The sequence below is a fragment of the Aulostomus chinensis genome, chromosome 12 (assembly GCF_037954235.1).
Source record: "Aulostomus chinensis isolate RoL2024-O1b breed Wild chromosome 12, RoL_Achi_v1.0, whole genome shotgun sequence".
Lineage (NCBI taxonomy): Eukaryota > Metazoa > Chordata > Actinopteri > Syngnathiformes > Aulostomidae > Aulostomus > Aulostomus chinensis.
In genome coordinates, this window is record NC_141331.1 from 4,268,600 (window position 1) to 4,281,370 (window position 12,771).

Genomic DNA, 12,771 nt, shown 5'->3' on the forward strand with positions numbered 1-12,771 from the left:
TTCGTTTGCATACACAGACTTGTCAGCCGATACAAAACACCTCTTTCAGTATTGCGCTTTTGGAGAAATGCGTGCTTTAGCCCGTGTTCAGACCAAGTACTGAGAGGGGTTCTACACACTACAGGTGTGACTCACTCCAATCATCAAGACCACAATCAGAGGTGGTCTGGGCCACATGCAGCCACATTCTTTTACGAGTGAGAGCGCAAATGTGTCCTGGACCACACTGAAGGACCGCCTCCTAAACTGATAGCGTTTCCCACACGAGGGGTGACCAAGCAATTATAGGAACTGGCTGGGTGGCTCCCCTGAGAACTACTTTCCCTCCAGGGCCTATTTTCTGTCTGTATTCATGCGGCCAGTTGGAATGGTCAAGTGTCGTTGGCTATTTCCTCTTAACAAGGATAAATGGAGTGCATTTGTTTACCTTTCTACCTTGGTGGTGTTAAAGTGTTTTACATTCTGCCTGGGAATGCACTTGCGAACACACACACACACACACACACACAAACACACACACACACACACACTCTGATGGTGTAGTCATCCTCATCAGATGCAATTAGGCTCTAGTAACTTGCTGAAGAGCAAATCAACATGGGAGAAAGTGAGGATCAAAGCGGAGATCCTTTGTTTACTAAAACTGCTGGATTGGCGTGTGCCATATTGTCTACAACCAGTCAACATACACAACACTTGCAGTTCCTATTGTGCTGAGAAAGGATCTAAAAAGGTTCCTTAAAACTGGGTTCTCATGACCCAGAACAACGCCATGCATGATGGATTAACTACCGGACAATCTCACTTCTCTCTACCCCTCTCGTTGCCGTTCACTCTGACAGCGAGAGAACGAGGCCCACGAGGAAATACACAACATCATGGTCCAAAATGAAAACTCATCAGGCATCAAATGCAAGTATTTTGCTTTTCAAATATCTGGCATGATCACATCTAACCAAAAGGAGCAAGATGGTCTGACTGGTCGAAGGAGCTCCAGGATCCCGGCTCCCTCTCTGATGTTCATTTCTTCTTTCTAAACAGCCTTTCAGTAATCACATAGCAAAGCAAAAAAATAAAAAATGAATCATAGATTCCAGTCTTCAAAATTTGAAAATACTGTACTGTATAAATCAAATTATCAGCAGATTATATTTTAGATTATCAGGAAAGCAAAAAAAAAAAAAAAACTACAGCAGTTTCTCCCAGATCAAAGTCAATCTGACTCAAGCGGCAGCAGGATTGACTTTGATTCAATCAATTCAAAGACATTCTAAACCAGGTAAATCAGTCACGACCAGATGTTGTTTTCATAAACGGAATTAAATTGTCAGCGAGCAAATGAATGAATGTTTTGGTTGACACAAACCACAAAAGAACACAAATATAATACAGATAATTCATTTCAGCGACACCCCCACGTCACTTGCAATAAATACTAACAGTCAATGATAAATACATCGACTAAAATCTTTACAAATACATAAAGTAGGTTTGTATTTACAAATGGTGTGTGTGTGTGTGGGGGGGGGGGGTGCTATCACAGGTGGTCAATAGAGATGCATGTGGAGATTCGTCTTAATAAGTGTGAACGTACATTCAAAGAGAACAAAGCCTTCTAATTGGACATCTTGTTCAATCTGTGACAGTGACATGTAGACAATATTCATACTTGGGCAAAGAAAGGAACGCCACCCAGTATCACAGTAAAACTCCACACAGACGCCTGCATTTGCTGTGTTCTCCCAGTCTTTCCTCAGTTACCACCCTTATTTCACCACTATAAATAAAGTGTCCAGGGAGAGTAACAGGGATGAGTGAGAAGGAATTAAAAAAAAAGGTGTTCTGAGAATTAATGGGACACTAGAGGTGTATTTACTGAAAATGTGACAGTAGAGAAGAGGAAATCAGATAAAATGTGACGTGTCGGGCCTGAGAAAGAAAAGTGGTAAATACTACAGGCTAATATATACTCTCTAAATCACAGCTGGAAGTGCTGACATCCCAATACGTCCACTTTGCCACTGAAGTAGATTGGCTTTCTATGCAATTTACTGCAGTAGTTAACAAAGCTTCCTCTGTTTACAACCAAGTGCTCTTTCCACAGACGTCAAGCTTAAGGCTCATTCTGCCCAGCTGAAAATGGTTGAGGAAAAGACTTTACTGGCAGAAAATGACTTTCCAAATGTGGGTCAACTGTAACTTAATTGGATCTGTGCCTTTTGAAAAAAGGAAAAGAAAAAAAAAACATATGAGGGAGAGCATTTTTTAACAATATTAATAATATGCATGTGCGTGGAGGAGGTTGTTGGCAGGTGAAACAGGTTTGATTTAATCAGAATAACTGTCTTTTTGCTGGTCTAACACCCAATTCACAGTATTCACACAACAAAACTCAAGATGATTCAATCTGAGTCTCTGACTCGTCTGTGTGGTCTCCTCTTTGGTCTACAAACAAATGACATGTGACACAGGAAATGAAAAAAACATACATGAGACATGATCTTTGGCTCCAAAAATAGATGTTTGTGAGCTGGTTTTCTGCGAGCGGCACAAAGAAGGGAAAGGAGTTGTCACAGACGCACCAGAGTTCCTTCTCATGGGCCTCTACGCTCGGCAGTACAGTAGAAAGTAGCACAGAGGGCAGAGACGGCGCTTCTGAGGTCACCATTTTTTGCGTGATCTCACACTCAACGCCATCTTAATGATGTCTGAGCGACTGCTTGAACGCGGACGGGCTGAGTTTGGGGCTGAGAACGAGTACGTTACAGAAGTTCCAGGTGGAGGGCTCAACTTCTCCTCATTTGCGGGTCCTTAACTGGGAGCGCTGGGAGAAAATAGTTTACTGTATTCACTGGAGGTTTGTGTTCACATTAATGATGAAGGAATGAATGCAGATTAAATCTGTTCCCAGATGCAGATGCAGCCAGACGTTAGTGGGTGTTGGAGGGTTTACAGAAACAATTGTACCGATTGTTAATGACGACCCGTCCTGCAGGTTTCCCACCGTCGTAGAAGTATGAGACATAAACGTAAAAAGGATGAGAACATTCAGAGTGAAACTACCCGCCCCCCCCCCCAAAAATGTAAACATTTCAACTTTGTAAGGTATCTGATTTATTATACTTTATAGCACAGACAAACTGGATATCATAGTTCTCAATATTATGAAAGGATACGTACATGGATGATTCTCTACCACGTCACAAATTTCAGGTATTTATTTCCTGAATCTTAGTTAAAATGGGTTCATCGGGGTGAATATTAGAACCAGGAAAAACAAATTTCAGGTATTTATTTCCTAAATCTTAGTTAAAATGGGTTCATCGGGGTGAATATTAGAACCAGGAAAAACTGAAAGTTCTGGTCCACTTTCTGTTTTTCCCTCAGAGGAAAGTGGGTAGATAATCCAGATGGACTGTTGATTTATTTCACATCACATTCAGCAGTAAAGACGTCAACGCGCTCCCGGAACTCAGAAGTCACGAGATGTGACGACGCCTGAAGGGACAAAAGTAAGACGGTGAAATAAATGAAATCGGTCAATAAAAAGGAAACGAAAATAAAGTGATGGAGTCGTTGTCTTTGTGCCCCACCCCCCACCCCCACAGCGCCATAGAAAAAAATCCTCAAAATGAGAGCATCCGCAGCATTTGAATGTCTTCTACTGGCTGCTAGTCTTTTCTTGGCTGCATGTTCTTTTATTCCCAGTGGGAAATGAGCGAGTTCAGGCTGTTCTGGCTGCTGCGCCATGAGGACAGGTGCTATGACACGGTGGCAACAGGGGCCAAGTCTCTCTGACACCTGCTGTGATAAAGTGGCACAGTGTTTCAACACAGTTACAACAGATGTTGGCAGGACTCAGGAGACAGAGTCAAGTCAATCATGACGGTCCTTGTCCGTGCTACGATTCAACCACAATCGAGAAATGACGCAACACAAATCAGTATTTTTTTTCTTCTTTCGCTCTTCTGTCCTTTAACCTGAAATTTCACCCTTAACTTCAGAGCGTGTTCATCCAGTTACAATGTTTTCACCAATGTCTATGCCCCCCCCCCCCCCCATCTATCCTGGAACAGACTTTTTCTCATAGACAAATATAGTAAAAGAAGGGGCTGTAAAATGGTGGCTGAACTACTGGTGGTAAAGGAGGTACACAGCAAGAGGTTAAAGTTCCAGTGGGTGCCAGACTTTGGTTGAGAGTGTCACAAGACTCGTGTGAAAGGAGAAGTTTCACTACCATAATTCCATCCGTTCGGTCTGGTAATATTTGGAAAGTCCAAAGGGGCCAACGGTTACATTCTTGATTCCTGTTTATTAAAGCAAACCAGAGGCAGCCAGTTTGACTGGCGTAAATCTCTGTTGTGTATGGTCTGTCACGGGGGGGTCACGCCCGGTCTGCACCACACTGCAGGTGTCTACTTACTCTCTTGTCCCCTCTCCTTGTTTTTGAGCTGCTGCAGTTTGTGCTCCCGCTGCTGCTTCTCCAGCTCCTGCTCGTTACGCTGCTGCTCTATCTTCCTCTGATGCTCCAGCAACTCTTGCTGGTGCTTCAATGCCATTAAATCCTGTTGGTGCTGATGAAGAGAATAAAGAGAGGAGAGAGAGCAGTGAGTGGAAGGACAATAAATAGGAGAGCTATTCTCGACAACATGAAATCATCTACCCAATGAGTCCATGACGAGCACCATGCTGACCTGGAGACTGAGCCAATTAATCTTAGCCTGAAGTATACTTCCTCTCGGCTGACTATCTGGTTGTGGCAACACCACTGAGGCTTTTAGCAGGGCAAGCAGGCAGCAAAACACTGCCACCAGATCAGATTACACCACCATCACTTAAGAGTAGGCATGCTTTCCTCCTGTCCTTCCCAATGTGCATTTCTGCTGAGTAGAGTATCCGTATCCAAGGACCCTCACACACTCACACAGACACGGAGGGGGACACCTACACCTCCAGACCATCCTGTCCCATCACCCCACCTTGATATGTTCATGTAGTTGGGCTTCATGTTGCCGTGACAGCTGTTCATGCTGCCTCTGGAACTCAGCAATGAGAAGCTGTCTCTGGAGCTGCTGCTTGTGTTTGAGAGCCACCAGCTCCTGCTGCAGCTGCTGCTCTGGGTGCCCTGAAGGAGACGGTCACAAACTACATATTAGAAGCGTCTGGATGGAGGCTGCACGTGCGCACACGTTCAACGACAAGAAGACACTGTGATTAGAACGACACTTACTGGCTGGCCCATTGCCTGGCTCAGTTGATGCAGCGGTCGACGTGGGTGGTGTAGGATGGGGTTGGGGAAGAAGTCCGAAGGGGGTCTGCTGGTGGTGGTGGTGGTGGTGGTCGACTATACGCAGGTCCATGGGAAGGATGGGTGTGGTGGTGGGGGGCACCTGCGAGGGCAGCGCTGCTGTGCTCACATCAACTGGAGCGAGAGGAGAGGACAGGTGGTGGAGCCTGGTTAGAACAGCAGCTAGAAGGAAGTCACCGTGCAGGTTTCTAAAACAGCGGTCACCTACTTGCACACTGCAATCTTCCAGAAGTTTTAAAAAGTTCTGTAATGCTAAAAGTTCATCAGGTCTAAAGCTCCTCAAAGATGAGGAACAATTTCCCTTTCACTGTGTTTTTCCATTACGACCAAAGTAACCAGTAAGAATTGCTGCCCTCTGGAAACGGAATGCTGCCGTGTCGACGTCCGTAACATCCGAAGACATTTAAACAATGAAACTGCTGTGAATGTGACTCACAGGGAGCAGCAGTGGATAACAGCCTGATGAGCTTCACAGCCCTCTCTCTAGGAACTACAGTGGATGCGGTGACACTGATGTGACTTAAATACCACACACACATCCAAACAGTGCTGATATGACAGTAATATGCACAAAGGCTGAATGCCTGCTTGGTCACATCTTTCAATGACAAAAGAGGCAAACAGCTTTAAAGTGCTTGTTTTTGTTTTGTTTTTGAGTGGAGTTTGGATTTCATCTGCTTCATTACTTTTGCCATGGAGTAAAATCAAGAATTTCCCACCAGGAATCAATAAAGTATTTCTGATGCCGAATACCACTGAGGTTTTGAGTGATTAAGCTCCAGAACGAGTCCAAGCTCACATTGAAACGCATTGCTTGAACATGCGTAACTTTCCTAGTTGCTATCTTCAGTTGGGAAAGGTTAGCAACCACTGCTCTACAGAACCATCCCCTACAAACCACACCAGAGTAGAAAAGTTCAGAAAACTGTTGTTACTGGGAGGCTTCTTTTTTGGGGTCTGGACCCAAAAATACAACAACAATACTTGTGGGTCAGTCATCCGACCAGCAGATCGGTTTCTGAGGGTTGTCCCGTCCCACTTGGTGGGAAAAACCTGAATTCTTACACCAGTGTTGAGTTGGTGAACCTCAACACAGCTGAACGCTCTCTTGGGACGGATGCAGAATCCGTTTATAGTAAACATTATATAAACTTTTTAGTTTACATAATTCAGTTCAACATTTTCAATCTCAAACACATCCTCTGCACTCTGATCAAAATAAAACTCATGGACATTTGTTACATCAGCTCCTTGGACGCTGCAACATAGAGTACATAATTCAGCATTACAGAATTACACTTCCTGCTGGTTGTGTTTGCTATTAATGTTGGCAGACTAAGAACTTAACCCTGTTTTAGACTTGTACAAATTAGTTAAGAGTATTAGCCAAAAAAAACTCCAAAATTTAAGACAGATTAAGACAGATCATGCGTGCAAAGCTAACCTCATACACTGACTTCTGTACACTGTAAACACACAAGTTGACACACATACTGAGGGAAACCCTTCACATTCATGTAGTCATACACACACACACACACACACACACACACACACACACACACACACACACACACAGAGGGCTAGAATGATGAAATATGGCAGCAGAGACTAAAAACAATCCCCCTGGAACATGAGTTTTGCAGCAGGGATTTGCTGACACGCATTCAGGCTTAGTGTATGTGTGTGTGTGTGTGTGTGTGTGTGTGTGTGTATTTTCATTTGTGTACTGTATACTCCAACATCATCAGTCAGAATCCATACTTCACTAATGTTTATTTCTGTAGAAAACTGGGACTTAACCTCATTTGACTTTGTCACCTCACCAACTGTTTAACTTGAAAAATAAAAATATGTATTTATGTATTTGTGACACTTCAGGAGACTTTCATCCGGCTTCTACTGCTGAAACATTACACTGCAACTTTTTGGTGCACATGCTCTTTTCTCACGCGCCCGTTTCACCGTATAGATGCGTTCAGAGTTCATCAGTTGTTGATTTTTTTTTTCTTTCTTTTTTGTTTTTAAATGTATCTGGCCACAAGCTTGCAACACAATACCCACAATCCCCATCCACGCTGCAACACTCTGAACCGGACCTCCACAAATGAAAAAGGATTCTCATCATTTCATGTCTGTTCAAACTACGCATCTGCCTTCAGGAACTCAGCGCCCGAGCACGCTGACGTGGTTTCAGAGAGAGACCCCTTTTTGTGAATACAGCAAAACGTTGATGTTAAAAGAAAATGCAGGGTTGGGGTTGTTGTTGGTTTTTTTTGTTCTTTACATATTGAAATACTTCAAAAGCAAATACTCAAATACTTTAACTCTCAAGTAAAAAAAAAAATGACTGAGGAACTTCCACTTGTAGTTGAGTAATGTTTGAACAGGGGTACATTTACTTTAACTGAAGGGGTTGTGTACTTCGTCCATCTGTTGTATGAAGTACTACCAGATGTTGAATTTCCAAAATTTGTCCTCCTGAGAAAAAAAATTCCACCAAAATTGAAGTGGTATTACTTTATTCCTGGTTGACACCTCAGACATGCACACTCACTGGTAGTCTGGTCTCCTCCTGTAGCAGCGCTCGCTGCAGCAGCTCTGCCTGTTCTTCTAGTCCAGTATTTCTAATACTCCCAGTATACACTCCCAGGGCTTCAAGCACCGACTTCCTACTGAAGAATCTGTTCCACTTCTGACGCCACAGACAACTATGTATAGCCACAAAAGCCTAGAGCCATATGCCTGAAATAAAATCTTTGTCCTTAACACAAAATCTACTCTTTGTGTCACAATCTTTATGTTTCTGCAATTCTGAAAGATTTATTCGGCTTTATGTGAATAATCCAGTGAAATAGTGCAAGTGCTGCTGCAACATGGATACTAAGAGCAAACACGGCAAAAGCAATATCCCTGCATCAACATGGTTGACACTCAAAAAACCCCAGAGTATTAGTGCAATCAGATTATCTCTCCAAAAACAAGCAAACAACACAGCAGCTTACACACAAACCTGACAACACAACAGCTACAAGGCTACCAAAAAAAAAAAAACAAAAAAAAAAAAAATTGGAGGAGGATTGAAGTTTAGAGCCCTGATGTGGAACTTGAATACTGAGATTAAACACCGACGGCACACTGATGCACGTACTGGAGTAACTGAAGGCCTGTTCAGTCCACAAAAGGTCATCAGGGCAGGTGATACCATACAGTACTGGAAATAGTACTTATATATATAGTACTATTCCCAGTATAAATAGTTAATAAATATACACACACACACACACATATACACACACACACACACACACACACACACACACACACACAAAACAACCCCACAATAAATTCCCTTTCGAGAGGGCTGTAATGTTGAGTTTTTATTCAGTCTATTTCAGTGTACTGATGGATGTATCTCATATTTTCTTCCATTCCATTTATATGACTAAAGGGTGTCGAGGCCTAAATATGAGGCCCAGCTCTCAGCAGCAAAACCTACTGCCTACAGTTGAGTAATTAAACCTTAAATCGCTTCAATAAACCGATCATTGTGACCCTCCTGAAGGGGGACTCGTCGCAGGGCTGTTGTATTATACCCAGTATAAAACCTGCCAGGGGGCTTAATGTTTGGCTGGTTGCTGTATGTTTGCTTTGGAAACCATTAAGTCTTAATAGGTAAATTAGACAAATAAGTTTGTGTGCTACAACAACAATGAATCTAAATCAAGGGATGACTCAGCTTTCATGCAACCATGCAGTCTGTGCTTCATATCTGAACCTCAGATCTAAATCTCTTGTGGATCATTAGTTTCTATCACCCTGATCAGTTTCAGCTCCTCTGGGATCCTCCTCGTTCTATAGCCAAGCCCTCTGCTAGTCATCAATACGCTGGGAGTGGTGGAGCGCATCTCCGACCTATCACGGATATCCTGGCACCCCCGGTGACCAATGAGGGGGCGCTGGAGTTGACGTTAGTTTGCTGGGGTAGCCAATGACATCTTTGGTACCGGGCAGGTTTTCAGCGCTGGAGAGGAAACTTGACACCAACCAACAGGACAGCAGGGAGAGAAGAAAGGGTGTGGCCGCCAGGCCAGACATGCTGGTGCTTCACTGGTGTGGGTGTGTGTGTGTGTGTGTGTGTGTGTGTGTGTTTTCAAACACTAAACACTGCAATTCAAATGATTAATAATCAGATGCATTTCCACTGATTAAATTCCACAACTTTTTTTCATAACTTTTCCATCTTTTAAGGGAAATATTTACGACTGTAGACTCACAGAAATGTCTGCTGCGGTATTTGGAAGAAAATGTATAAAACTGTGATTATTTTCACTGATATTGCAATGTGACTTATAACATAAGAAGGAGCTCATTTTTACATCATCATTCTGATTGTTATTGAAAAACCAATGAAATTCATCCTGACGTGATTTTTGTGAGAATCTGTATCAAACTGGGATGCAAGGATATTTATTTTAAGATGGTATTTTAACTCGCAATTAGCCTGCATCAGGCGCTTTCCACTATCTAACAATGGCAGTTGGGATTTTGATGGATTTTGGAATAAATGTGCAACCCTAGTTTACATTTGAAGAATATTTTTGTTTGTTAATTTAACTCAAATTAGTCAAAAACCACAAGGTTTGATACATCTCAAGCAGCGTGCAAGTAAACCTGTATTAAGTAAAAAAAGACTGATCTGTTAAACGTAACTGTTCCACTTCTATTATAATACCCACATCTACCCTAACATGTATATTTATACTGTGTATCAAATTTTAGCTTCACGTTCTCACTATATTTTATCTATCAAAAACCTTTCCAGGCTTTGTGTACAATTTATGTACAATTCCCAAACAGAATTCCAGAGGTTCTCCTCATTTCCTGGTAGTTCATTCAGGGCAGCTGTCAATCATGGTGTCACCCCCCCCCCCCTTTTTTAATAGCATCAAACAAATAAATAACACTTGAATATATGGCAACAGGAGAAGAACTACAAAAAGAACAGACATTTGTTGGAAAAATCGATGATGTGTACTTTGTGTTTGGTCCCGAGTCCCATCCGCTTACATAACGAGGTCAGGCTGTAAAAGCGCTACTGCCACCAGCCACTGGGGGGGCGATCAAGACCTGGTAGCTTCACTTTCTGTGAGCTCACAACATCCACATTGATACATAATCAACGGTTTAACCCTTTTTAGTTGTGATGGAGGCTGAAGGTAATGAATGAGAACGAGGACAAGCCCCTCACTCTGCATATGTGCGTGTTCAATGACGCCTGGACCTCTGACCTACAAACGTGTATAGTTTGTCACTTCCAAATTAGCAAAGCCAATAGTGAGAGCCAAATTAGGAGATGCCAGTGTCTCTGAAAGACTTTGTTTGGATAACAGTGATGATTGGCACAGGATGCCTGGCAAATGTTCACCCCACCACCTCTCACATCACTTTACGTGCATACATGTGCGCACATGCCTGCTAACTGCTCACTCCCATTTTTAACAAGCCGTAAATATCAAGGCCAAACAAACAAAACCTTTTGTTGTGGCATCAAGCAGCTCAGTGCACTTCAAAAGGAGTGTCAGCCCATACGTCGGGCCCTTCATGAGGGACCCCAGCGCCAACTATTCTAGCACTTTATCAACCGCATATTTTCCCAAGTAGGCCAGCTTCAGAGGCAAAGCCCTGCAATTCACGACTCGTCTAAATAGAGCCCTGGAGTTAGCGTCACACTCCCAGTTGAACCCAAACGGGGCTTCAGCCCTCATCCATCCATCCATCATCTGCTGCTTATCCTGATTAGGGTTGCGGGGTGGGGTGGTGGTGGTGGTGGCTACAACTCTCAAAATAACAAACACTTTGTAAAAAGACAAATTCTGCTTCTACACTCATATGGAACTTCAATTTTTTGTGTGTATTTACCTTTTTTTAAAAAAAATAAAAAAAAATAAAAAGGTTAAAATTACCTCAAGGAATTGTAAAACCTGCAGAATTGACAGATTTTTTTTCATCATTTCCACACAGCCACTGACCTTTCTGATTTGACACTAAAAAATGTGCATAAAACAATAAAAAAAAAAAAATAAATACATTTATGAAAGTTACTGAACTCTAGATCGGGCATAAGCAGGACTCACGATTCAAGAACCACATGAGGATCGCCGAGTGTCTCCGGAAACTAAAACCACCAGAACTTCATAGTGCACCTGCGTGACAACATCAGGCTCCACAGTCATATTCCATCAGTAGCACAATATTAACATGTGGCCCTATAGCATGTATTTATGTTATGCATGAGTATGAAGGTAACAGCAGGCTTTATTTGGAGCCCAAATAATACATTTGATTAATAACATGTTTTATTCCTTAACATGGCTGATTACACACTTCCGATCAATGGCGAGGCTGAAGCAAGGCAGAAGAAAATAGCTAATTACAGCCACTTATCCCTAAGCGGAGGGGCTAAGTGGAGGCAGCACAGAGAGGCAGAACAGGAGGGAGGGAGGAATGGAGGGAGGAAGGTGGTGTAATCACTGCTCAGATGAGCTCGTCACAGGCTAACCACACTGGCACGGAGCCACTGCCAGCTACAGATTGTGTGTTGTATCATCTGTATTGCAAAAAAAAAAAAAGAGGGGGGGGGGGGGCTGAAAACATGTTCAACATGGTGACCTTGCTCAATCACGGCCATTTAATTGACTCTAAATTAAGGATGGGCAAAAGTTTTTCAATATTCATTAAATTGTTAAAAAAAAGGATAAAAACAACACTTTAGCTTTTTGTAATACAGAGGTTTATTTTCTCCTTGGTTTTACCTCCATCTTGTAGGAATGCGTTACCATAGAGAGTGCGTGGCGGTGATACAGTACGCCTAAAAGCTGTTTACAACTATCACTGACAAAAAAAGACGAACTACTAACGCAGTGTCTGCCTCAGTTCATAACCCAGTTTCAACCTGTCCTTCTACGAGACCTGATATTACTTGGTAGGATATAATACATCTAGTGGGAGTGGCATTATCAAAGTGCCATGACAAGACGAGGAAGCGTGGCTAACGGCTACAGCTAACTGCTTACCATAACAAACCAGGGAATCAATCTGTTGTTCTGGCTAATGTCCATTAATGGAACAGGGAAATGGAGTATTTCAGTCCTCTCAGGCTTCTCAGCCCAGTGTGAGAGACCGCTGCATCTAATGAAAACATCACGGGTGCTCAGGCCAGCTACAGAGGGAAACAGATGAGCCTTGCTAGCAGCCAGCGACGAGGGGGCGTACTGGCTTCTTACATCAACACATCATGGTGCTGAGGTGTAGAGCTAGTTTCTGTAGCTTCACAAAATAAGACTGTGGTTACTGGAGACGTGAAACCAGCACTGACCTTAAAAACAAGGGGAGAACGTTTACTGAGAACAAAATCAAGCGAGACATGCAGAAGAATGCTGGTTCCCGGCTCCTTTCCTTAG

The 12,771-nt window shown here is 42.9% G+C and overlaps 1 protein-coding gene across 4 annotated transcripts in view; it reads right to left on the reverse strand.

Annotated features, from left to right (window-relative positions):
- hdac4 (histone deacetylase 4) overlaps positions 1–12,771 on the reverse strand; it is a 128,614-nt gene that overhangs the window by 56,906 nt on the left and 58,937 nt on the right. For all 4 annotated transcript variants that reach the window (XM_086219720.1, XM_086219718.1, XM_086219719.1 and 1 more), the window contains 3 exons: positions 5,231–5,422; positions 4,980–5,125; positions 4,424–4,574 (listed from right to left, as the gene is read on the reverse strand). In XM_086219720.1, the coding sequence (XP_086075846.1) occupies positions 4,424–4,574; positions 4,980–5,125; positions 5,231–5,422 (489 nt within the window). The remainder of the gene's footprint in view (positions 1–4,423; positions 4,575–4,979; positions 5,126–5,230; positions 5,423–12,771) is intronic.